This window comes from Embiotoca jacksoni, unplaced genomic scaffold, assembly GCF_022577435.1.
Source record: "Embiotoca jacksoni isolate LCO1_2020_lvr unplaced genomic scaffold, fEmbJac1.0.p SCAF_22, whole genome shotgun sequence".
Classification (NCBI taxonomy): Eukaryota; Metazoa; Chordata; class Actinopteri; family Embiotocidae; genus Embiotoca; species Embiotoca jacksoni.
The window spans coordinates 2,375,177-2,402,978 of record NW_027185363.1 but is presented as its reverse complement, the minus strand read 5'-3'; the positions used below and the strand labels follow the sequence as shown (position 1 = coordinate 2,402,978).

General features: G+C 41.1%; 1 protein-coding gene across 1 annotated transcript in view; it reads left to right on the top strand.

The window, feature by feature from the left end:
* The first annotated feature begins 2,916 nt into the window (after positions 1-2,916).
* ece2a (endothelin converting enzyme 2a) overlaps positions 2,917-27,802 on the top strand; it is an 84,362-nt gene continuing 59,476 nt past the window's right edge. Inside the window, exons 1-2 of the mRNA XM_069157217.1 lie at positions 2,917-3,155; positions 4,504-4,668. Of these exons, the coding sequence (XP_069013318.1) occupies positions 4,509-4,668 (160 nt within the window). The 5' untranslated portion in view covers positions 2,917-3,155; positions 4,504-4,508. The remainder of the gene's footprint in view (positions 3,156-4,503; positions 4,669-27,802) is intronic.

Below are 27,802 nucleotides of genomic sequence, written 5' to 3'. Positions count from 1 at the left end.
ACCCGCCCTCCGTGAACCCTGTGGCTTACCCTTAGGGGGACCCGCATCATCATGAGGTCGTTTCCAGCTCTGAAGAGGCGTCGTAGACCGCTGGACTATCAGGAAAGTGTTTCACGGAGTTCACTCAGAGCTTTCCAGTGACTCAACAGACAGTCTGGTTAACTCAACAGGTAAAATGTTCTACTTCACCAAGGTTGCTATTAATGGTTCAAATTCCACCTTGGCCTGTTGATGGTGATTAAATTTTTTTTTTTTTTTTTCCTTGAAAACATGTATATCTACTGTCCAAAGAATGTCTGCGGCAATTTTGGTCGCATTTGAATGAATATTTGTACATGGTGGAGTGAGCCAAAGATTTGTCACAATGCAGACCATCTCCCGGGAAGATTGGTGATGTAGTGGTTAGTGCTGTTGCCTCCCAGCAAGAAGATTAGGAGTTTGAGCCCCCCCCCCTCTTTGTCATGTCTTTTAAAAAAAAAAATCATACTATAGCATGTCGTCCAAATTATGAAAACAAAAAAAAGTCATACTATAGCAAAAAGTGACCCAAAAGTAATTTTTGGGTCACTTTTTGGACAACATGTTATAGTATGACTTTTGGGTCACTTTTTGGCCGACGTAAACTTTTAATTCCAAACATGTTAAGAGTGCACAGACTAAATTTCAAGTGGGTCTGACACAATTTGTAGGAGGAGTTCCTTAAAGTACAACATGTGTGACTCACCAAAATGGCGAATTAATTCAAAATGGGGGACTTCCTGTTGAGTTGACTTAATGGTGCAATGTAACTTTTTTGTACGTCTAGGTGTGATACACGTGTCCACCGAATTTCGTGCATGTAGGTAAATGTAGCTGCCGGGGCATCTGTTATTTTTCATGAGTTTTTGAGTATGATAAAGCCTCCAAAAATGCATTTGTTTACGGAGAATAATAATAATTGCTTGAATAACAATAGGGCTTTCGCACCATTGGTGCACCGGCCCTAATAAATGCTATTTTCATTTTTTTTATTCATTGCTCTGCTTGTGCTGCATGTGCACAGCATAGACAAGTACCCTTTATCCCCTGCCTAATCAGAAGAATCATGAATCAAGAAGAGTGTAATTTAAACCTGGGTCTGGGTTATGATGAGACTGCTGGTGCAGCAGTGCCACAGCCTCTGTTGATGAGGCGGCTGATGTTGTGTCATGGCCTCACTTTTCTGTTCATTGTTCTCTGGGATGTTCACCAGGAAAAAGGCCTCTCAAACTGCTCAAATGACTGGAGCTACCCTGGCTACTTTTCTGTCTCGCAGCCATCTGGTTGCCTAAGATCATTTTGTGGCGTAGTAGGAAAAGTCATTTGCTGAAACTAGGCTGTATCCAATTCCAATTTTGGACTAATCCAGATGTGACAAACTAATATGTTATCTATTTTCATGTGCCATAACTCAGGAAATATCCTTCAGCTCAGCTGCTCCTCGACTACCAACAGACTTAACAAACTGGTTAAGAAGGCCGGCTCCATCATCGGCTACAAACTGGACAGCCTGGAAAAGGTGGTGGAGAGGAGGACGCTGAACAAACTATTGTCCATATTGGATAATCCTGTCCACCCTCTCCACCACCTGCTGCAGGGACAGCGGAGCACTTTCTCGAAAAGATTCCTCCAGCTCCGCTGTCACAAGGACAGATACAGGAGATCATTCCTGCCCACTGCAATAAGACTGTACAATAACTCACCTCTGACAAAATCCATCACAGTACAATAACACTGTTGACTGTGTTTCTTGGTTTGTTTGTATATAATATATATATATATATACTGTACTGTATATATATATATATATATATATATATATATATATATATACATATGTATATATGTTGACTGTGTTTCTTGGTTTGTTGTATATAATATATATAGATATATAATGTACTGTATATACTGTGCATTTTATATTTTATATTTATATTTTTTACTGCTATTTACTGCTATTTTATTTTATTGCTTTTCTATTATTATATTATTCTATTCTATTCTATTCTATTCTATTCTATTCTATTCTATTATTTTATTTTATTCTATTATTTCTATTATTATCTTATTGCTTCTGTATGCTGCTGTAGCGAAAAAAAAATTCCCCTCGGGGATTAATAAAGTAAATACCTACCTACCTACCTACCTAATGTTCCATGTGGTTAACATATTTGAAAGAAAAAAAAAGAAAAGAAAAGCAAATTGGATGTCTTTTTATATTTTTGTAATTAATGGAACAGCATGTCCATTTTTGACAAGGCCAAGTTTTGTTTCAAATAAAATAAAAGCCCAGAGAAAATAAAGTTTTAAAATAATTTGACATTCTGTGTTCCAATTTTTTTTTTTAGCAATGTTTCTCTTTAAGGTTATGTTTTCCTTAAAAGCCACCTTAAAATGAAATGATATATTTTCTAATGATAAAATATGATAGGTCTGAGACTAATGATTATTTTAATTTTATTAATCACCTCACCTGAATTGTAAAATACCCCATAAGGTCTTTGAATTCTCTGCTTGTACAAAACCAAGAACCAAATTGTCAATTAATTTACTCTTTAATGCAAAGATTCAACAAATTGCTTCTGTAACATATCATGTTACTATCATAACATATCATGAATTTCCCCCTCTTTGGATGTTGACGTCAAGTCAATTATTAAACAAAAAAGCATTCTCTCGTTCTTTGAAACAGGCTATCTTTTAATGAAGAAAAGCCAAGAGAAAGGAGTTTGCTGTATCGCACTATAGGTTCACTTGAACGCACCATTATGATTTGACAGATTTTACGTGGAGTATTTGAAAGCAGCATTACTGCAGGGCGCTAAAGTGTTAAATCATATATCTCCGCCTTCTCTAAAACATTCAGTGAGAATCAGAAAAAAACGACACAGAGGAAATGTCTCTCCTCAAGCTAGTTTTCCAAAATCTCGAGATTTTAGACCACTGTTGCTTCAGTTTCACATCGGGGTTTATTCTGCTGTAGATTGTCTACAGTAAAAATCCCCACATCCTGTTTGAGGTCTGTTTTATTGCTGTTGAAGACAACACGTGGGTTCATTCCCAGTTACGAACCGGCTGTTTTTTTTGTTGTTTTTTTTTTAACTGGCTACACAGCCACTGACGTTTAAGAGGAATTCGTAAGTAGCGAAATGAATAATATGCAATTCAAAGTTCATTCTGTGTAAGGTGTGTTATGTTCATACGTCTACTAAATGGAATAAATTAAACTAACTGCGAGAGCGCTGGAGTAACATGCTCCAAGTGTGCGCATGCGCATTGCGACAGTACCTACATTAACTATATTAACTATTTAATTTACGACGAGGGACGTTCAAGAGCACCAAACAACACGCACAAAAACAAACCCCGGTTCATTGTATTGATTTGATGTTGTGTCACAACTGCAGTACCTATTTTAAATGAGTAACGCTTGTCCCAGCTCCAAGTCATTTACAACAACTCCCACGTGAGTGTTACCCCCCCCCCCCCCACACACACACACACACACACTCTCACTCTCTCTCTCTCTCTCTCTCTCTCTCTCTCTCTCTCTCGCTCTCTCTCTCTCAGCAGTTAAGGATAACAGTAAACTTTTGGTACAGGTTTACTGATTTGTACAACGTGTGAATCTCTCAGTCCACCACATCCCAAAAGTGCTCTGTTGGATAGAGATAGAGGTCTGGAGGTCATTTGAGTCCAGTGAACTGTCATGTTCAAGGAACCAGTCTGAGATCATATGAGTTTTGTGACCCGCCATGTTATCTTATTGAAAGGAGCCATTAGTAGATGCTTACACTTTTGTGAGAAAGGGATGGGCATGGTCAGCAACAGTCCTGTGGTAGGCTGTGGTGTTACATCAAATCAAATTAAACTTTATTTTTATAGCGCCTTTTGTGCAAAATTGCAATACAAGGTGCTTCACAATACAATAAAAAATACGATGACGCTTTTAAGGACCCCGTGCCCAATGGAGCTTTAGTTTCCTGCTCTTAGCTGAACAAAGTGTTACTCGGTGTGGTCTTCTGCTGCTGTAGCCCAACTGCTTCAAAGTTTTGTGCGTTCAGAGATGCTCTAAAGCCAAAGGGGGATTCTTTGCGTGCCTTCTTTTGTGGCACCAACCTCAAATCCATATTTACATTACAATGATATGAAGAAAAAAAAAAGGTAAGCAAATTATCACATTGGAGAGACTATCTGGGGACTTAAAACTATTAATTATTTATCAGGATAGTTACTGTTACAGGTCTATAGCACTTTATTGTAGTGAGACATGGCATGTTCATTAAAACTGTATGATTTGCAAATACAAAGAAAAAGCCTCTAATCCAAACATCTGCAGAAATCCCCAAAAATACAAAATCAGAAAAAAAACAACAACCTAGATTAAGGCAAAAGGAATTAATAATGAATGAATAATGAAACCTGTTAGATAGTTTTATTGTGAAACAATATTCATATTTTTTGTGTGATACTTATATGTTGCAGAAAGTATGGACTACCTGCCTGATAACAACTCCAGGTACAAAGACGTTGCCTACTGGGATGAAAGATACAAGACAGAGCAGTGCTATGACTGGTTGGGGAGCTTCAGCCGAGTCCAGCACCTTCTGGAAAAATGTGTCCAGAAAGAAGACTCTATTCTGATACTCGGTAAGTAATGTTTTCTTATTCCTATTTCCTGGTTGGTTTGTAGCTTCTTCATCTTTTCAGCGTGCAGTGATTTAACATACCAAAATAAAAAAGACATACAGACTTTGTTATCAAGTATCACTTACATAATGTCACCGTAGGAGCTATTTCTGTTATTGTTGGCATGTTGTATTATTTTGTTAGACTTTTTGCAATGTTATTTTTTTTTTGGACACCCAGTGGCAGTAATTGGATACACAGGGGTGTGTGGGTTTCATATAGGGCACAGGAAACAGGGAAGGGGGGCACGGGTACGGGAAGGGCACACAGTTCTCACCAGACCGCATGTCAGACGAATCACCAGAGCAGAACCACACAACCCGACAGATTTCATGGTATGTTTTTCTTCATCCTGTTGAATATCTCTTCACTAAGCTGCAATCAAACGACAAAAGTCTGATGCTCCTTTCGTGGTCTGCGTAAGAACTTAAAACTTTCCTTCCTGTGAAGTAATGGAACAATGGATTACCACTGCAGTCACCTTTTGGCTAAGATCCCGCTCACAGCTGCAGAGGTTTGTGGTCCGGTTGGAGTCCTGCCGGGGGCCCCGTGTCTTCGTCACATGTCAGAGCTCATCTCTCGCCCCCGTTTATTGCCAACTCTCCGCTGTTTGCTGTCAAATAAAGGAATAAATCCCTGCCACCAATTGTCATCATGACCGTGACAGATCTGCATCACGGTTATCATTACTGTCATTGTAATCTCCAATTCTGCCGTTAGAACTCACCCACACAGTCGTTTAGATAGAATTGTCTCTCTATGCTTGGTGTCGTAGAAGTGGTCTGAATACTCTTGATGTAAAAAGAATGAATACAGTTGACATCTGGCTAAATGTGCAGACATTTGCTATTTGCTGCTTGACTTTTTAAATTCAGCCCTTCAGAGAGCCGAGTATTGTTTGAAAATGTTCCACACCATCTCTTGAGTTGGAATGCGAACTGCAGATCCTTTAGTTGTCTGTGTTAAGGGAACATTTCAGTTGCTTCACTGCTCAGCTACGCTCTTTAGTTGAAATGTATTACCCAAAAATAATTCTGTCAGCATGTGTTTAAGGTTATTTCTGTTACACGCTGTCACAGCTAAAAAAAACAACCCAAAAAAACAGTGTATTCTCTCTGTGAATGGTATCGAGTTGACTTTGCCCTTTATTATCATTATTATTATTATTAGAAGCTGCAGTGTTGAATCTTTTGGCTTAAAGGGACATTTCTACAAATGTGCACAAGGTGTCACTGTCGCATTAAAATAAATTCAGTTCCATTTCACTCAGTGCTGCTTGCAGTACATTTTTTATGGCCCTGCTGCTCTGAAACAATGCTACACAAACATTTGTATGTGAACAAGGCATGTTGGCACGAGTCTGCTCTGGAATGATGTGGAGTGAGAGTAGCAGGTTTGATTGTCACTATTAGCACAACTTCTTCAGTGCTTTCTTGATAAAACCAGGGCAATAATTGATTTCTTTGCATTAACATATAACATTTTTATTTGCCTGCTAATTCTGAGCATTAGTCATCCTTAATATCATAGTTTTTTATCATCTATTTTAACGTGACCAAAATATAGATTTATTTCACTGAGGATAAAGGCTTACAGTCTAATGTTACGTTTATAGGATGCAATAATAATTATATTTCACAAAGACAGATTTTGGCTGTAAAGAAGTAATTTCTATGACTTGTTCTCTTGTTTATCAATAAGAGGAGTTCTAGTCAGAGACCAAAAGTTTTTTTTTTTAATTGTTAGGCTGTTATTCCTTCACAGAAGCACAGAGGGCTGTGGTGGTCTGTGTCTTTCTGATGTAAGGCTTGTTTATGCATGCACAGTGGTGTTTGAGTGTGTTTGTGTGCGCCAAGAGGGTTGTTAAAATTTGTGTCGGGGAGTAACAGGGACTTTCTACTATGCGTGTTTGTGTTGGGGAGGAACAGGACAGCCACACCAAGCTGTCGAAAGTTATGTATTCTTCTCTTGACAAAAATCTCTGTCCATATTTTGGTTCTCCCTTTTTCCTGCAAGACCACAGTACCAAAATTCAGACAACTTTCTTTTTCCCCTGAAGCTCTTCTGACTTTAATTTGGATACTGATGGTGTGGCGCCCAGCTGGTTTAAAAAGTGCATTTTAAAGCAGTAAGTTAGACAACTGACATAGTATGCAGCCTCACTTTTTCAGTGTGCGTCATAGGCCCACCTACAGCAGAGGCGTGAGTGGGCTCAGAGACTTGGGAGTCTGATCTATAAAATATCTCTTGCTTCTCTCCTGCATTGCACTGCAGCGGGCAACATCAGGGCAGACACGCTGCACGCTTATTTAAACCCAAAGGAGAGCCATCATATCGCTTGAGAGCTCTCATTTCGAAGGGGGCATCTCTCCTCTCGCTAAATGGTGGAATCACGCATCGCTGTGACCAGCACTTATAGCCGTCTTCACCTACAGCACACGGATAGAAAGCCACACAGGGAAGCCTACCATAAAGATGTGCGAGCTGTCATGCGTTGTATAGCCATAAAGAGCTCCTAAAGGCACTTAGATATCACCACGCTTGGGGAAATGTTTATCACGCACTCATTTGTCAAGTGCGTAAATCCAGTTACACTATTGACTGGTATGAAATGACATAAAAAATTACCGTCACTGTTGGGAGACCAGGACATGACTTTAAAGAGAGGAGGGAAGACTGGAAGAGAGACTGGAGGCGCCACAGTGCTGTTTGTGTGTTTATGAGTGGATAGAGGGTGGAATAGATGGAATGCAGGTAAATACTGTAACCAATCAGGTCTGAGAGCCACTCGGCTGTCTCGAATAGAGGTCATTTCCATGAAGATAATCTGTACAGAACAGAGGGAAAGAGAGTAGGGAGGGATGCATAGAGGAGGAGAGTTCTTGAACGTTCTGCTGCATCCTGATGGCAGTTTAATGTCTTTCTCCCTTCATGGTTTGTTTAGTTTCTCTCTTATCTTGCTGTCACTCTCTTAGCCTCCATTTTAGTTTTCTCATCTTACATCCTTTTTTTTTTTTGAAGAAGAAGACGGGCTTCCCCATCACCGTGTTTTCACGCCCTCTCTTCTTATAACCTGCCTTTTGGTATTAGTCTGTTTGCTCATGAGCTCCTGCTCAGCAGTTACCACGCAGTCTTTTTTTCTGTATGATAGCAGATTTGAAATCGAAATTACATGAGGTAATGCAAGTGTGCATGATCAGACATGAGATCTCTGTGGTATTAAGGATGTGATCAAGATGAATACGAGATACGAGTGACTCTTTCTGATCACTTGGCTTTGTAGTAGCAACTTTAAGAAGATACGTTGGGGAGATTTTAGACTCAGGACAGAGCGATATGACCCTAAATTAATGATATTTTAGGGTATTTTTTCCAAGAACAATATTCTTCACAATATGACAAAATACTTCATTATTCATTTCAAGAACATACAATTAGAACAAAATATGTTATAGTGTTATATATATCAGTGTAAATTTAACATTTTGCTTTCAAATATTTAGTAAAAACTTACACCGTGCATGTGATTTTATTTTTTAAACCAAAGCACTTCCACACTGAAGTCGCTCCCCTTCTTGGAACCAGCTCCTCCACTGTGAAGCTGCTTTCAGCCGTGCTTGTTGTTGCTGTTCATAACGTATGTCATACTGTACAATTACATAGTGTAACTTATGACATCATTACGTCAACTAGTGTACCTTCATTATGATGAAGATGTGTACTGTAGTTTATTTTGAGTCAAACCCACTTACACTGTCCTGCTGCTGTAAATACTGATTAGAGCACCAAATTGGCAACAGAAAACAGCCCTGCTGTTTCTAAAATGAAAGTGTATTTGTAATCTGTTTTTCAAGGTTCATGTCTTCGGTAGGAACAATTGGACTGATATCGCCGGACAGGTTTGGAAAAACAAATTATCGAGAGAACTTTGTCATGATTTTGCTTTTTATGGGAGCTGTGACAGTAACAAAAAAATGAAGATTATCTTCAGTATTTCCTCAGACATCAGTTTTTCTGTGGACTGGATGTTTTTTTTTTCTCTCTGTAAATTGTTAAAAGGGGATAGAAAAAGATTAAAAAGCCCTTTTTGTTGCTGTTTCTCTGCCAGTGCTGTACCCGAGTTCACTCTGTTTTGTTGTTTAGTTCAAATGACATGCAATTCACTTGTTCTAACATTTCCACCTTTTCACCTCCTCAGTGTTTACCTTCTGAACAGAACATACTTGTTCCCAGTTTTACATAAGCATGGATTCTCAAAATACAGTATTGATCCTCTGATCCCTCGTGATCAACAAGGTGGTAAAATCATTCATAACAGCATATTCAGCTTGCACTGCCCACTTTGACACCCACTTCAGACACATTCACATTCGGTCAGTGTTGTTCCTGCTTTAAAATAATGCAGAATGCTGCTCATTTGCCGACTAGAGGACAGGAACATTTCTTAGAATAATAATAATAATAAAGATAACCGCAAGGAAAAATGCTCTCGCTGGATGGTGAAAAGAAACACAGTTATGAAACAGGGCAGTTAAAAAAATGTTGTTTTAAACCAATCAAACCCCTGTCTTAATAATAATTGTACATTGTTTTTAAAGTACTTTGTGTGTCCTCATAATCTGATATTATTATGCTCATTACTGGCTGGGCTGGACTGGCTGCACGATGAGCTGAAGGCCTGAGGTGGTGTGTGTCACAGCATTGCGTCAACAGCCCCTGACCCTCCATCTGACCACAGTGAGTTAGCAACATTACTGAGCATTAGCAGCGATCAGCTTGCACACGGTCTAGTTCCTGCCTGCCACAAAGCCTCAGCTCCTTCTTTTACGGGTTGCTCCAGGCTGCTGCCGGTGATGTAATGACCACACGTCTCCAAGTGGCCAGCGCTCATGGCTCGCTCTCCAAGGCGAGGATTGATGATGTAATGGTGCTTTTATCCTGCAGTGTGTGTTTCGTTGAGATGTATGTGTGTGTGTGTGTGTGTGGGGTGGTATCCCGTGAGTATCTGTGTTCAGTGCACCTCGTATAGAGGGTATGACATCAAAACTCCACACTCAGACCAAGAACCTTCTTTCAGGGTCCACAGGGCTGCTGAAATATCGGTGGCTGTTTGTGAGCGTCATTGTTGACAATAATTTTCATTTGAAGTGCTCGGTAACCGTAGAATTACTGAAACTTTCTCATTTAGACACACACACACACAAAATGAGTCTGCATATTGTTAGATTTGTACTTTTACTTTATATATAATTGATTAATTGTTTACGGCACTTTTCAAGCGGATATATCAGTCACGCACTAGTAAAAGCTTCTCCGTAGTCATTATTGGCTGGTCGTCTTTATTTATGTGATCGTAAACTAAATATCTGTGGGTTTTGGACTATTGTTGAGAAAACATACGCTTTTAGGACATCGACTTTGGCTTTAGGAAGCTTCTGACATTTTATGAACCAAAAAATTAAGAGAAAATAATGACGTAAAATAATTTTATGTTTTAGGCTGCACATTAGAGCTTGAACACTGAGTTGACATTCGACAGGGAATCAATCTGTAAAAGTTTTGATTTTTTTTTTTTTTTTTTAGAAGTAATTTTTCTTGCAAAAGTGCTGAACATTTGCTGACGCCATCTACATCAAATCTGAAAATGCTGCTTTTTCTTGTTCTTTAGAAAAGGAACTGAATATATTTGAATTTAAAACGTCATTCTTGACCTTGTAGTTTGAGATTCTTGATTGCATAATGCCCTCTCACTGGCTTTTTGTGGCGCTTTCAAATGCATCTCCTTGAATGTTTTTGAGTTTTTAACTTATTATCAATTTGAGGGTCAGTATTATGAGAATCCTTCCCCAATTTCCTGATATTTAATACAAATAATTATTCAAGAGTAATCTGCATATTAATCAATAATGCAAATAATTTTCTGTGAGTGTAATAGTCAAGGGTGTGTTTTACCTCCTTTTAATGCTCTGCATTGCTCCATCTTTTTAGCTCACCTACTGATGTCATTGGTCTGTCACTTCCTGGGTCCTTTTAGCTCCTTAAGAGGATGCAAGTGGTGTTTATTGGGAGAGTTATAGCTAAAGACCGTGAGTATGAATGTTCAGTCAGCTGTTGTGGAACTGTGTGTGACCTCGTGCCTGGACTATAGTGATGTTATGTGTTTTTATAAAGAACATGACTACATGCTTGCAGTGATGTGGCCTCTGAAGTCTTCCCTCCGTTAGCCTTTCTGCCTAATCGTTGTCATTCCTCACACCCGTCTCCTTCTCTCCCTCTTCATCACATCTTCCTATCACCTCCCGACGCCCCTTCATCTCCTCCATTTCGTCCTCACTGATCTGCCTTTCCTCTTTGACAATTGCCTCACTTACGCCTCCTTTGCCCTCCCATGTGCCTGTTTGTCAGTATTTGGTATCAAGGATGTCCACCTGTGTGCCTGGAGCCAGGCTAGCTATATACAGCCGTAGCAGAGGTGTTTACAACAGTGTTGAGAGCCTTTGGGAGCTGCACTTTTCACAGGAGAGTCCAACTAACTGTTTGTGGGCTATTATGTTGAGCTACGGCTCATTTAGAAATGGACATCTCAATAGAGGTGTGCACAGTTCTTGGTAAAGCTATGAGTCACTGCTGTTGATTCATCCCTGATCTATACTGTTGTGTTTTAGGCCAATACTCAAGATGTATGGCTGCTGTTGACTTTTTCAACATATTTGTTAGTCATATAGTCATTTTCATAATTTAAATAATGATCAGTCACATGGAAAAAGTTAGTGCACCTTACATTTATCAAATTGATCAACCTTCAAATCCATAATGTTAGGATCAGCTTTCAAGATTAGGTGTTATTATTAGAGGCTCTTCAGAGAGTGACAGATGGACCTGGTTTTATTTAGTCCTGTAACATCCACAGCCTGCTTTTCTCTTTGCTATTTAGCTTTGTGGTGTAATGCCAATATCTCAAAAACTCTTCAAAGCCTTCAGAAAAAACAGGTTGTAGATGAGTCTTGCAAAGGATTTTAAAAGATCTTCAAATTAGTTTAAATAAATCACCCCACTGTAATATAAATGTGCCCTAACACATTCAGCACAAGAGCAGACAGTTTGTTGCAAAAGAAAGTCTCCATGAACACCAAATATCCTCATAGGATCTGCAGGTACTCTTGCAACTGTTGGTGGCAATGTGCATGCGTCGTCAATCAGTTACGAGACTTCACAGATTTGACCTGTGCGAAAAGTGTGCAAGGAAAAAGCCTTTAATTTCCCAAATGACCATACATTTGCATCAGTTTGCCATTGAACTTCTGGATCTTTGATGAATCAAAGATTGAGTTGTTTTGCCACAGCTGCAGTACACGTTTGACCGAAGACAGCTTTTCACTTCAAACCAACTGTGAAGCACGGTGGTGGAAGTGTTTTGGTTTGGGGTTTCTTTGCTGCCTCAGGGACAAGGCAGCTTGTAGTATTTGAGCTATGCATTCTGCATCATATCAAAAAGTGGTTCAAGATAATTTCAGGCCGTCTGCCTGAAAGTTGAAGGTGAACTGTAAGTTTACCTTTTAACGGGATAATCATCCAAAGCATATTTACAAGTCCACCCAGGAATGGTTCAAAGAGAAGAAATGTTGGGTTATGGAACAGCCTCGTCATGAAAAAATAAGCACAATTTTATTAAAAAGCTTGAGTGTGAGATTTGAAACAGGCAGTACGTGCAGAAAAACCCTCAAACTGATGGAACTTGGCATCAAAGAGTGGTCAGACATTTTAACAAGCCGAAGACTGAGAGCCAAACCTGGATAAGCTAAAGAAGATGGATAGCTTGTGCTAACTACCAGAAGTTATTTCTGCTAAAGGGGGACAATACCAGGGGTGTACAAACTTTTTCACATGACTGTTTGCGGTACATGTCGAGCTTGTGGAACATATCGGCTGAGCAGTAGGATTTCATTTCAGTGTTAACAGAGAGAACCTGGGTGACAGTCTACATATCTTTTTTTTTTTTTTTTTTTTCCCCCCCTTTGGTGTTAGAAATACACACACACACACACACACACACACACACACACACACACACACACACACACACACACACACACACACACACACACACACAAAATGCTGATGGGATGGAAAGTCACTGGCAACATGGAGAGCATGGGGTACAGTGAGAGAAATCTGAAGTCAGGAGTTATGGCTCAGCAGCTGTCAAAAGATCAAGCTGATATCAGATATGCTTTTGCTCCTGGGAAGTTCAACCCTCATTTCCAAACTTGAGTTTCTGTTATTTTCCATGTAACCTTTGCCTCTTTTTTCATCTTTCCCACTTTGTAATCTCCTTCTTTTTCCTTTTACCTGCTTCTTTTCCTCTACCATCATCTCGGTGTTCCTCCATCTATTTCATCTTTTGCACTTTTCCACCTCTCTATTTACTCCTTACACCCTTTCTTTCATGTCTTGCACTCTCTGCTCAGACAGGCACATGCATACTCACACAATGACAACAGCCGCGAGGTGGTGAAGCAGCTTTCAGAGGAATAATAGAACCAGAAGTCAGGCCTCGGCCATTTCACGCTGGCCCTTCCTTTTATCGATTGCAGCCCTTCCGTCCTGTTGCGGCTGGAGGTGGAGTATGTCTGATCAGATAGACTTGTATCAGCTGAGTCCTCCCTGTCCCAGCCTCAGTTTGTGCCAGCTGTGGCTGTCCAGGTTACTCACAGTGGTGTTACGTATGGGTTTCATGTATTGAACAGGGCCCAGATTCTGTGTTGACCGGGAAGTCTCAGAGGCCCCGACAAGCTCCGATAAGTTTATATGTTAATCAGACTCATGTCATGGTGGTGCATTGACAACAGTGAAAGAGCTGCATATCTCGTTAATTAAGAATTAGCAGCAGTGAGATAGAAACATGGTGGTTTTTGTCAGGAACAAAGTAATGCAGTGATGAATGTAGCTGCTCAACAAACACAGGCAGTAGAGGTTGTTTTGTCTGCAGTGTCCTCAGGCCTCAACCAGAAGAATATTACACACACACACACACACACACACACACACACACACACACACACACACACACACACACACACACACACACACACACTTTACAGTATATGTATACCTATACTGTCCATGCACACCACCTCACTGTTTGCCTGTACCTAGATCAGCTGGAACACCTGCAGCAAATGGGAAATTGCGGGAGAAGAGGGGTGTTGCGTGAATGGAGGATGGTTTGAATGAATGAATGAAAGAAAGAGAAGCAGAGCAGGTGAAGGAGGGTGTGGATAGATTCGTCCCCCCATCCTCTCTCTCTGTCCTCTCTCCTCTGTCCTCTCTCCTCTCTCCTTTGTCCTCTCCTTTATCCTCTCTCCTTTGTCCTCTTTCCTCTGTCCTCTCTCCTCTGTCCTTTGCCCTCTCTCCTTTGTCCTCTCTCCTCCTCTCTCCTCTGTCCTCTGTCCTCTCTCGTCTCTCCTTTGTCCCCTCTCCTCTGTACTCTCTCCTCTCTCCTTTGTCCTCTCCTTTGTCCTCTTTCCTCTGTCCTCTCTCCTCTGTCCTTTGCCCTCTCTCCTTTGTCCTCTCTCCTCTCTCCTCCTCTGTCCTCTGTCCTCTCTCGTCTCTCCTTTGTCCCCTCTCCTCTGTCCTCTGTCCTCTCTCCTCTGCCCTTTGTCCTCTCTCCTCCTCTCTCCTCTCTCCTCTCTCCTCCTCTCTCCTCTCTCCTCTGTCCTCTGTCCTCTGTCCTCTCTCCTTTGTCCTCTCTCCTCCCTACCTTCCCCTCGTCTTTGCTTCTGTATTGGCTGTTTTCTGTTTTCAGGGAGCCCTCACCATGCAGCAGTCAGTAAGTCAGTAGGGGCAATCCTCCCTCCAATTCGACCTCTCCTCCTCCCCTCCCCTCCCCTCTCTTCCCCTCCCCTTCCCTCCCCACCTTTTGCCGCTGTAAGGAGTGGTGCTGTTTATGAATGAGGCTCGGAGCCGCAGAAAGTGAATGAAAAATAAGAAAGCGAGCGAGCAGAACGGGGTTCAGGCTGAATGAAATGCAGCAAAGTAGGGTAGAAAAATGGAGGAAAGATGCTGAATGAAAATTACAAGGGGTGGAGAGCAGGGAGGTTGAAGGTGATAGAAATGAAGATAATGTGAAATTATATTGGGGAGATAGTTGTGCTCCACTTGCTGTCCCTTGAGCCATCACTGTACGTGTGTGTGTGTGTGTGTGTGTGTGTGTGTGTGTGTGTGTGTGTGTGTGTGTGTGTGTGTGTGTGTGTGTGTGTGTGTGTGCATGTGTGAGAGAGAGGGAGAGAGCTACTGTCCGCCCTCATCGGTATGCAGATCAGGGAGAATGCTCGGATAGAGGATGCCTGGACTGGTGGCTGCTTATGAGCCAATGGGAATCTCCACTACCTAACAAATACATACACTCGTACACAACCCTCTCTGCAAGCCAGTGCTCCGTGCTTTGAATAATAAGGGGGTTACCCGGGCAACCAGGCTCGGATGATCGATGGGCCTGGCCCTGATAAACAGAGCACAGAGGGAGAGTGTGTGTATGTATGTCACGGGGTTTCTGATGTCGCAGTGGGAGTTTCTTTACCCTGGGACAATTAGGAGATGTCTTGGTCTTAATTGTGTGTGTGGGTTCGTAGACTGCACGCAGGGACACAGGCTCACAGGATGCATTTTCTGTGGGGTGCGTTTGCGTGTGGATATGCAGGGCTCTTTTTTCAGCGAATAACTCGGTGTTCAATGACACTGAACACCCTTGGTGAGGTGTGTGTGAGCACACACTCCGCGCACACATCATTCTGACTCATTCACTTACAGTAATAATATGGCTATTGGAAGAGTAGTGGCTGCACGGCTATTACTCACGCCCAGTGAGAAAATTTCACAGCAAGCCAATGAGTCTGACTGGATACTTGATTTGATTAAATGCGTGCTGCATACAATTACGTTTTTACGAGTGCTTTTGTTGTGACGGTAAGCCGGCATGCTGGAAAACACTTTTGTTATTTTACCAAGCAGATAGTTTTGTTTTTACTCGCACAGGTGTGTTTCAGAGACCTGCCGCCACCTTATTACGATATTTTATTTGTGATGGTTGCAGCATTGAAGGTTAACATTTCAAATTTCAGCAGCACCACAGCCGCCTGGAGACAATGTCCCCTACAAAATGGATAACCCACCAAACACTTTGGGACTACTTAATCGATAGATTGTAATTCCAATGAAAGCAATTCCCCCACAATGTCAATGGATTATCCAGTGTACTGTAACTGTAGCTTGTTGTTACAGTAGAAGGTTAAAAATGTCATTTTCAATGCTGTGGGAACAAAAACCCCTCCCGTGAAAATCAAGTTAATAACATTGTTATGTGTCCATATGATGTTTTTTATTTGCTAGAAGACAAAATCATCAGTGAAAACAGCTGTCACGTTATGGCTGAGTATTTCAGCTTTGGAACTGCAATGACGGTCTCAAAAACACTGATTCAGACAGCCAGAGTTTCATACGTCACAAACCTAAAGAACTAATCCTATCAGCAGGGTGAGGCTTTCATCATCGAGCTGCCAGTGGCTCAGAGGGGCAGGTGGTGATAGAGTCATGTACTGTTTGCACTTTCATAGATCGCTCATCACGAATGAAGGCAAACTTGAGGAGTTGCATCTCAACCAGATGTTAGGTGTGTGTATCCTGTGTGCAAAACACTTTTGTTTATTCATTCGTTGCCCGTGATCTTTTTTCCTTAGTTTATTTACCTTGTTACTCTCCACCTCCCCTAGACATCAGTTGGGGAACGTAACACCAGACATGATGGGATTTTCTTTTTCTCAGAAAAACATCTAAATATTTTTGGGGATTTTTTTGGAACGTCGGGAGTGAGAATTTAAGTAATTTCGATTTGACTGTACATAACACTGGGGCTTTAAAATCGTTTTTTGGCTAACCAGACTCGAACCAAGACACTTTGATTTCAGTTGAAGTCGAGTGCCTGCAGATGTGTTTGTTGTAGTGTCAGTGGGGGATGCTTTGTGCTCTCAATGGTGTGTGTGTGTGTGTGTGTGTGTGTGTGTGTGTGTGTGTGTGTGAGAATTAAAACATAGAGTCCATCTTCTCTTGTAACCAGATATGATACATTTGTGAAACTGGCATATATCTGTACAATATGTGTATTGTTTTAATGAGGGATTTCATGTAACTGTAAGGAAGCAGCCTCTTGGTTCCTGTGATGTTGTAACCAAACTGGGGGAAAATAGATTGGTGATTGGCTTCTTTCTCCTCTCCTCTGTCTGCACTACTCACTCCTGCGTCACATTAGCCTTGCTCACCCCCTCTCTCACCTCTTCTCTGCCTCCCTGTCCCCCTCTCTCTGCCCTCCCTCCCCCTCCTCCCCCGGCAGAGAAGAGGAGTAGGAAGGAAGAGGGGGGCGCTGAGAGGTGCATCTGGAGCCAGAGTCACCTCTCAAGCGCTGATGTGTCATCCTGGAGCTCACCGTGCAGTGTTCACAAAGACATGTCTACCTCACACAAGGGTCATCCGAATGCATTCGCAGTCACACTGTTCTTTTGTCTCGAATACCAAGAGACAAGCTTCACTCGCTGTGACAAACGCTGTATGTCGCAGAACAAAAAGTCGCTTCTCTGCGACCTTGTACATTTAAATCTGTGATTCCAGCGACAGGCTTTGTCTGTAAAAATCAACATCTAGCATTAAAATAATGGCTTGGACTCATCACCGATGAAGCGTTGAGAGACTGACCCCTTTTCATAAAGCTTCATGTAGAGCTTAGCAAATGACGAGAGGAACAGTACATATGTACATGATGCAGGGACTTTGGAGCACATAATGGTCCTGCTATTGAGCTGGGAGTGACAGAGCACTGAAGGCCTCTGTTATGTTACATAACAAGTACACTGTAAAACACCAAGTGATATTAATATTTGCATTTACTTTTGGCTGCGTACATGTGGCAACGCACAGTTGAGTGTCCTGTGTCCAACAGCTCGAACTTGGTTTGGAAATATCAAACAACCACTGCAGTGACAGCATCACTCACCTTGCTGCAGTCAGCTGGACAGTTTGCAAGCAGGACATTATGAAGGCACATACGAGTGTGTACGCAGCGCATGAAAACACGCGCACATTTTTGATTATAGTGTATCCTGAAACAAGTTAATAACTTTATGGATTCAGTCGTAGCATGTCAAGTTTTTGCGCATTTGTTACATGTCGGGAGAGCTCTGCTTTGTGTGTGTGAGCCTCGGTGGCGCCATCAACCTATCATCACGTAGCTCTGAGCAGGGTAAGCCCTATCAGCTAGGTGATAGCACTGTGTGTGCGTCACTGATGTCCCAATGCATTTAGTTATCTCCGCTGATGCACTGCTGCTGCTAGCCTGCTGTGCTAATGTCGAGTTGTACACTTCAATCACCTGTGAGCGGACGTGGTGCTGCGCATTTCAGTGAGGTATTAACAGTGACTGTGCGTTGTACTGAACGAACCCATGGGTTGTTCAAGTGCTCTGTCAGAGAGGTAATTCTCAACTACATTACATCCCGTCCACCGATAGCTGTAACCCGACTGCACCGTAGCCCATAATAGAGCCCGACCAAAACTAGATTTTTACATAATCAAACCCAATTAGAATTAGTAACGTGTGTACCATGGCACGACATGATCTACGCTTCTGTCGCCCTCCTTTTATCTCGACAGCCTGTTACCTTTCACCAAAAAGATATGCATTGCCACATCTTCCACATGTCTCCAAATCCCCTCGTCATCCTGTGCGTGTGTGTCCAATAGGATATTTAGGCGAGTGCTGGCTTTGTGCGAGGCGGACCCCAGCACTCTTACATAACGCTGCTTGTAATGCTGCAGGCACAAACTAACAGACCTGCACCTCCACCCCTGCATCTTCATGTCAGCCTCCGTGTCTGTGGAGCTGTGTGTCACGCTGCCTCCTCGTCCGTGTAAATGTCCTTGAATATCAGTCAACGTTCCTGCTAACATTTTTGAGTCTCTGTCCCTTCCAACCGACAGATCCACTCCCTGAGTCTCAGTTTGTCATTTGCTGATTCTCTATCTGTGTAATCGCTCTGTTTGTGGAACCAACTCACTCAGTGGCCGTCTTCAATCTGTGCTGTACTTTCTGCATGTCTGTGTACCTTTTCTCTCCATCTCTCACTCCTGATATACCATGCACAACAGAGTTAGTTCAGCTCGGTCATGATAATGTTATGTAACTCTCCATTTGCCTTTGCGGTCTCACTCGTCTCAAATGCATGCACCCCCCCCCCCCCCCCCCGCACCCTCTCCCCCAACACACACACACACACACACACACACACTGCCTTTTTTTTTTTAAGCCCTTCATATTGTGTTTTGTTATTGATGTTTTGTGTTGCAACAGTTTCTCAGACAGATTTTGCTGCTCCTTACCAACCTGTTTTTGCTTCTGCCACCTCTAAGTGTACACAGCTCATCACATTGTGTAACGCAGTATTGTCACCTTATGATACAGCTCAAACGAGTTTCGGTGACTTTGAAGTATTGTATTCAGATCCTTCAGAATGATATTGTTAACAGGCAGGATTCATAATTGGCAATTTCATGAGTAAAATTTCAGCCCTGATATATGATAATCAATAAGTAGAGTAGGAACCCTTCGAACATTCATTCTGCTGTCTCCATAGTGATCTGGGATGTCAGAGAGATATGTGAAACCTGCTGTATCAAACACCCCTTGCTTGCGTTTTTATGTGTTGGCTTTGCTTTGTGTGATTTCATGAGTCTGCAAATGTAGATTAGAACGTCAATGTTGCATATCTGGCGGTATCTGTAACTGGATACCGAACTTTGATACTTCTATGGAACCGACCAAACTTTGATACTAGGTACCAAATTTTAAAAACCTACATCCACACTAACATGTTTTCATTTTAAAAAGTATAACTTGCACTCCGTTTATGCAGAAGTAAATCTCATCAGTGTCAGTGAGCCACAGCATTCACCATATGTAGCCTCTACTTGCACCATTTGTATAAAATCACTGGTTTTCTTATCACTTGTATTAGAGAAACTTACTCAGAGTCATGGTGTCCCTTCTGGTATCGGAAATCTTTGAGAGATACACAGCCCTGGCAATGTCTAATAAGTTGTCACAACCTACTGAACAAATTCATTTTAACCTTGTTTCTTGTCAAGTATGTCAATGGATAAAACATCAACATGGCCCAAAACATCACGTGATGTGCGACTAAATCTGATGTTTCATCATGACCCTGGTTTTGATAAACGTGGTGCTACGTCAGGTCCTTGGTACTTATATTGTTTTCCTGCTGGGATTTCTGTTGATAAAACGGTTACTTTCAACATACAGTTCTTAAACAGGTCAGACAGTTTCACATGAATGTACATAATGTTGTCTAGTCAGCTGCACAAACAAAAGTGAAGTTATGAAAATGGAGGTAATAGGAAGGGGAATTAAGTGTAACTTACTAATTTCATTTTATTAACATAAATATATTTCCTTCAGAATGAGCCAGTTTATAATTTTACATGAGGTTTTATATAGTGGTTGAGCTCTTTATTATTCCATGTACTCTGTGTAAATCAAGCTACACTGTATACTGACCTGTGACCCAGGCTGGACATGAATTCATGAACAAGTACAAAAAAACAACAACTAATAGCTCCCTCTGATGCTTTTCTCTCGGGGGCACTTGCTCTCAGTGCTTCTTCTCTGCATTGTCTGTATTTATTTTTGTGGCTCTCGGTGCTCGGGTGAACTGACCAGAAAGTAAATGTGGATGTTCAGTGAGACAAGTTAAAGAGGAGAGGGAAAGTGAAATGAGGTATGTATGCTGAGAGATTGAATTGATTAATGGTGGAAACCACTCAGTGTTGACTCTCTGAAAGCCACCTGCCCCCTCCGGTCCATCACTGCACATGACTGACTTCAACTGGCCTGAATCTGCTCCGCTCTTTGTGTTGCTGGGCTTTCAGTGGGATGTTGGTGGCATCACTATTGGTTTTAACCGAAAGTAATAGAAAGTATTGTCTTTTTCTGTGTGATATTGTTTAGTGAATGTTCAAGTCACCTCCCGATTCTAATTGTTTAAAATTTGTGAAATCCCAGGATTTTGTTATACAGTCTATAAATATTGAGGTTTTGTTTTGAAATATTGTTGCAAAAATGTTTGCATTTGCCAATATTACAGTTTAAGACCAACAGTTTTGATTAACCAATTGCTAAAAAGTTACTAGTCACAATTTAAAAAACTCCCTTGTTCGAGCCTCTCGGACGTAAATATCTGTTGTGTTCTTTGTCTTCTATAATTTTGTAAATCAAATGTTTATTCTAGAATATAATATTCTGGACAAAAAAGCTGCAGCTATAACCACAATTTTACTATAGTAGTATAGGAAATGGTCCCTTGTAGAAACCTGCAGAGAGTCATCACATGATGTTTTATGGAGCTCTGTAGCAAGTTTCAGCTCATTGTTTAGCAGTCCAGTCTGTAACTTTACTGCTTTGCTCTGTGTTCAGCACAAAAACTTTTAAAAAAAAGCCACTATCCAACAGCAAGCTGCAGAAACATAGTCACACACAGCTACTAGCTGGTGAACGTAGTGGAGCATTTAGTAACTAAAGAGTCATGTGTGTTTTTCAGGAGGTGGTGGAGAATAAAAACAAAGCTAAAAATAACAGTGAATACGAGATCTAAGTTTTCCAGGTGACCAGAAGAATGACTTCAAATGTAATTTAATGTTTTGTTATAATTGCTGGATGTGTAAATAAGTTACTGTAACAAGTTTGCTTAGTAACCTTAAAAAGTGGTGACATGTCAATATTGTCTTCCACCTGTTTCTGCTGTCCCCAAGTGGCAAAATATAGAGCTATTTAGATATATCTGTGTAGGAAGTCATGACATGCATTTTTAACTTTGTGTAGTTTGCAGATCAAATGGTTAACCAAACAAGAATGACTGATTGATAATTATGATAATCATCACTTGCGGTCTTATATAATACGTGAAGACTTTTCATCGCTCATCTCTGTGACGAGATGTCAGAGAGAGATGGAGACTTAAAAGAATTAAAAAAAATTAATAAATAAACAAACTGGAGCTAGAAATATTGATGTTTCTCAGTTAGAGTGGAACATAATAATAGAAGGAGTCAGGGAAGAGTGCCCACTGGCTCCACTGCCTGTCCTCATCAAATAGCGTTGAACACTGTTTTATTTTCCGTTTACAGTGTTCTAAAAGTGTTAAATACAAATGATCAGAGACATTTCACATCATTACTGCTTGGAGGCTGTGCTGTCAATGGTGTTTGTTTTACTCGTATGGACGAGTAAAACAAACACACATTCAAGTTATTAAAACCTTTTTCTGTTCAATTCTATTAAATATAATCAATAATCTACAGATATATTTCCTTCACTTTCCACCAATTTTAAGACCCTTCCCAAACCCAATTAACTCCTTCGTCAGTCATTTTCTTGACCAACCAGTTTGCATGCACCTTCACCTCTACTTGTATCCACAAACATATTCAAATACACACATGCATGTCTTCATCCCCACCCTCATCCACTGCCCTTTGCTCCTTCTTCAATTCATCCCTTCTGTCTGTGTGACAGTATCTAGTTACCTAAAAAAACAGTACAATAAAAAGGCACAGCAAGCAAAAAATAAATAACATACACATCAGACATGATATATATATCATATTAGTAGCTGCATTTAACCACATCACCAGAAAGCTACATATAATGTAAATTAATGAAATGTAAACGTTTCCCAACAGTGCCAACTCCGTGCCTCCTCCATTACCCAGGTGACCATCTGCCTGTGAATTTGCATTTAGCAGTTTCGCTTTGAATGTCATTTTCTACATTGTGTGAATTCCCTTAACTACTGACTGCCATGTGTCATATTTTAGAGAGCTTTTTTTTTTTTTTTTCCCAAAGCCAGCTGAACACTCTTGGCTTCTGCAAGAATTATATGCAGTAGGTTTATCTTTTTCTTGCTCATCACTTCTTCCAGGATAGCCCCAAGGATGGCCAGCAATGGATCCCTGGGTAGTAGAAAAACAAATATTATAACGAGTACATCAAATATCTCTCTCCAAAAGTTATCCAAGAGAGGGCACTTCCAAAATTTGTGTAATGTGTGAAGACTCATTTCCATGTTTTCTCAAACGTGCACTTATTTGACTTGGAAACTGATGATCTTTTAAAGATTTTAAAGGTTTACAGTGGCTGAGTTTAAACAGGATAGTGCTAAGAAACAATAATGCATTGATGAGTGAAACTTTGAGGATTCTCCCGTTTGGATGGAGGATTATCTTGTCCAGTGGTGTAAGGATTAAGTAACACCATTAGAGCGTAACAAACTGTGCGCATGCGTGGCCTATATTGGTCTGTGCAGGGAATCGGAGAGCAGATGGACTGCCATAGTTTGTGATGCCCTGTTCACTTAACATGAGAACTCCCTTGCTCTGAAACACACGCACGCACGCACGCACGCACGCACACACGCATACACACACACACACATACACACACACACACACACACACACACACACACACACACACACACAGAAAGAAAGGAAGACAGTGAGACAGTTTCGGTCAGTCAGGTGAGACGGAGAGTTAGTCCACTGTTCTGTTTAATGCAACACACTTCATCAAAGCAATCCCTCTCATCTCCCACAGCATTAAATCATGTTGGAGTCTGCGTGAGTACCAAGAGACAAACCCAAACCACCACTGCAGAGTCAATCCCTCTGCCTGTTGCCATGGCTACCTACTCCCCAAGACAATATTTATTTAAAAGCACATTGTTATGCATTATTTTTTTCTTCTGGTTTCTGTGTGTGAGCTTAGCAAGTGGGAGAACCAAGTCACATACACTGTATGCACTGTTTGATGGCATGAGTGTAATGATGGACTGCACGCGTCACTTTATAATTCATACACTATATTGGCACTTATTTGGTTGTTTACTAACCCTACTGGCAGTTTTTTCAGCTGTAGCAAACGAGCAAACTTTTGTTCCATAAGTCGTTTGAAATTGTAAAACTGATCTATTAAGATTCTCAGTTATAAATATATTCACTTGTTACCTGCATACAAGTTGCGACTGAAAAGCTTAGACTCTGTTCCTGTTGTGTATGAAGAGAGGGCGGCACAGTAATGAGCACAGAGCAACTGGAAGCAATAACCTTCGTGAGCAAGTATTTCAAGTTACATCACTTGATCAACATCAGCTTCTGTGATACAAATATTTATGTGACCACTGGTACGTGCGTGTTTGCAATTTCCCCATGGACTTGAGCAGAGAGCACATGTCAAACTTTGTCTCAAACTCTGGAAATCGGCAACAGAGATGCTTGAAATGTTTTATATATCCTATGTCAACGAAGCAATAAGCCGGGGCAGGTGTTTTGAGGTGCATTTGCATTTCAATACTGGCAGATTGTCACTGTTAAAGACCAAAGGTGGTGTGCCAGATCGGGAGCAACCAATAGTGTGCTGGTGGTCTTCTTTGACATTCACTGGGTTGTGCTCTGTGAATTCGTCCCTCTGGGTCAGACTGACAACACTGAGTTCTACTGTGATGTCCTAAAGCGCCTAAAGGGAAAACATTTGCTGCTAACCTGAGCTGCGGTTCCCTGACAATTAGGTTCTCCAACATGTCAATGCGCCCACTCAAAGCATGTTGCATGCAACAACAGAATCCTTGCTCCAACCTCACCCCATCTCCCAATGGCTGGGTTTGGCTCCCAGTGTCTGAACTTTTTGATTGGACCTCGTAAATTATATCGTGCTGTATTACTAAAGCTAAATGTTTCACGCAAAAAGTCAATGTTCTCACTGGCTTACCCACCCATATCTGTTCATATTGCAGTGTGAAGCTTGTTGGTTGGCCTATATGTACGTGTGATGAGGAAAAATGTGTGGCTGAACTGTAATTTTGTTGTGACAGAACCTAGTACTTGGCTTGCTTGTTTGTATTTTCAAACATGTTTCAATTTAAATATAAAGCTATGAAGTTTCAATTTAAACTTTATAAGAGATGATGGTTTCAGGATGAAGACTTAGTCACTTGTTGACTTGCTTTAATCTAAATTTAAAAAAAGCAAGACAGTCTCTGAAACTTCACGACCACTATTCTACTTCTAATTCTGATCTTAGTTCCTAATTAGTTAGTACTAATTAGAGCTTTACTTTCAAGCAAATAAATACACAGTGTAATCCTTCTCTTAAACTTTTGTTCATGTGTTTTTGGAGACTAAAAAGATAAATGACCCTCCAAACACTATACCACTTTTAATACAGCCCCATGCACACCTCTGCAACATATGAAAAAAATCCAAAACTTGGCAGGCCCACATTGTCTTTAGTTGCTGCTAAACTATGATTGGACAATCACTGGTTGGAGTACTTCAGTGATCAGTCAGTATACCTGTTATTGGGTTCATGAAGAAGAGTACAATTTTTTTTTTTTTAATCCAGAAGGAAGGCAGAAAGATTTGGAGAAAGGAGTTGAGCCGCAGATTTTCATAAATCCCACTGTTGGGAGTCTTTCCAGACCTTGTGTTCCCATGCAGATTAAATCCAACACACACATACACGCACACACACACAAAATACACATATTTAAACTATGTCACCCCAAACAGGCTGTCAAGCTGTCTTTCACATGGCGGTGTGTTGTGTTGCAGCTGATGAGGTTTCCTCCGTCCCTGCAACGAGACATAGCTCTTACTATACAGAACCTGAGTCCCATTTGCCAGCTGTGCATTATGGTTGGATGATATGTTTCATGTCACAGTATGCTGCTCATGGAAGCTGATGAGTGCTCGGTCTATGACTATTTGATGATAGGAGAATCTGAGTCTCTGGTTTTGATTCTGTGCACGGTTAAATTTTTAAAACATTCACACATCCACTGCATCATCTCTTTTCTCTCTACTCTTCCACATCAATTTTATTGAAAGATTTTCTCTTCCTATCTTCACTAAAATTATTAGTAAAATATATTTGTCTCGCGTCCTTCTATCTCTTTTCCTTAAACAGCTTTTTGACTTTAGCTTTTGACTGTCTCACTCCTTTTTCACTGTGCCGATGCTGCCTCCTTTTTTCTCTTTTAAGAGCCTCCTCACGACTCATGGCAACTGCTCTCATGCCTCACACCTCTGTCTCTCTCTCCCTCCTGTGCATGATCTGTGTTCTGGTTTGTTTCTATGCCTGTCTACATGTATCTGTCTTTCTTTCTTTACCTTTGGCTCTCACTCTTTATCCCGAGCACCCTCCTCTCCTCTGGAATCTGCAGCCCAGGTTACATAATGCATATGAGAGAGAGGTGGGGGGAGTGTTGGGGGAAGTGGAGGAGGGGAAGAAGATACTGTGCTTCTCTACTGACGAGCCTGATGTTCTCATTTGTCTGAGCAATTGATGCGGCACAGCCTGGGTCTTAATTTTTTGTCAAACGATCAGCTGATCTGTTGCTGTTTTCTGGGTAACTGAAGAATTTGTGTGTATAAACACTTCATTCACTCACATTTGTTTAATTTTCTCTTCTTTCCCCTGCTTTACACAGCATGTTTTTGTAATTGTGTAGCCTTTGCTGCCGTTCCAGCTCATTTTCATCTTCAGGAGCTGACATCTGGTCTGCCTGTCCTCACCCCCCCTCTGCCTCTTCTCTCTCGCTCTCTCTCTCATCCCCTCCTCATCTTATCTCCATCATGATTACACTTTGCCTCTCTGACCTGCAATGATGTAACTACATTTTGGCAGCAGACTTTACCCTTGCCAAGCATGATATTGTCCCATCTTTCTGAGAACTCACCCCTTTCAGTCTCTGGCCATTTTTTCAGGTCCTAATCTGATTCCTAATCTTTTCCCAGCAATAGCTCAGCAGGGGTGAGGACAATGAGATTGAAGGGGTAATTTAAAGAAGTTCCCAAAATGATTTGGTGCTCCAGCAGTATCACAGTAAGACTTAAAACATTCCAGTAACATATTCGGTAAAAGGATGTCGGCTAATTGCACCCAGCAGCCTCCTGCATCAGCCTCTGGGTAATGAGCACTGTCTTCTATGGAAAAGACGATAATTTAGTTTTCATGAATAATGTGATTATTTCATTTTGTGTATCACCTATTCCTTTAGATGTTTATTTTTTCTTGACTAGCTTGAACCACACAGGCAGTAATGCCGAAGGTCATTGTAAAACTTAAGTCTACACTGTTATTGATGTGCATGTCACAAATCGATCTTGGTACCGTACTTCGATAATTGCATTTCACCAACTGAATTATTCAATACTATCTAGTACTGAAAAATGAACTGTTATTCGGTACCAAATTTTGATACATTTTAGTTTAATAAAGCATAACCTTTGCTCTGTTTATGCAGGGGCAGATTTCATCAGCGTCAGTGAGCCACAGTATTTATATAGTATTAAAACTTACATTACAATGCCTTATTTCACTTCCATCAGACGATAACTAGCCGGCTGAGCACAGAGAAGTCTCCTCATCCCCTTTAAACTGAATGAAACCTAAAGATTTGTATAAAATTGTTATTGAAAAGAAATTCCTCATTCAGGACCCGCTCTTGAAATTAAGGCATCAGAAGCGGTATCAAATATTTTTGATCGATACCCAGCCCCAGTAACATATCGCAAACAAAATCTCTTTAATTTCCTTTCACACCTTTTGATTTCAATAAGATTATATTTATTGAATAATCTAGTGACTTTTTTATTGTTCTCACTGACTTCTACATGAGAAACAGTTCTTTGAGGACACGTTCCCTGTTGCCGCTGTAATTCTACCTCCCAGCAGTCTCAACCTGAACCCGAGATAATCCCTAGGGAGGTGTGAGTTTTGTCATAGATCAGGCTCCTGGGCCAGGAAATGAGGTCCCACGTCATGAGAGGACTCTGGTGTGTTCACCTCCTCACAGGGAAACGGTAGCATCAGATCCCACATGCTGGCTCAGGTTACTATTGAGCTTTGAATCTGATTGTCATAAACTGTTCGACAACCCTTGGCCTTAGAGACTCAGGGTACATCCATGTAAGTACGCTTT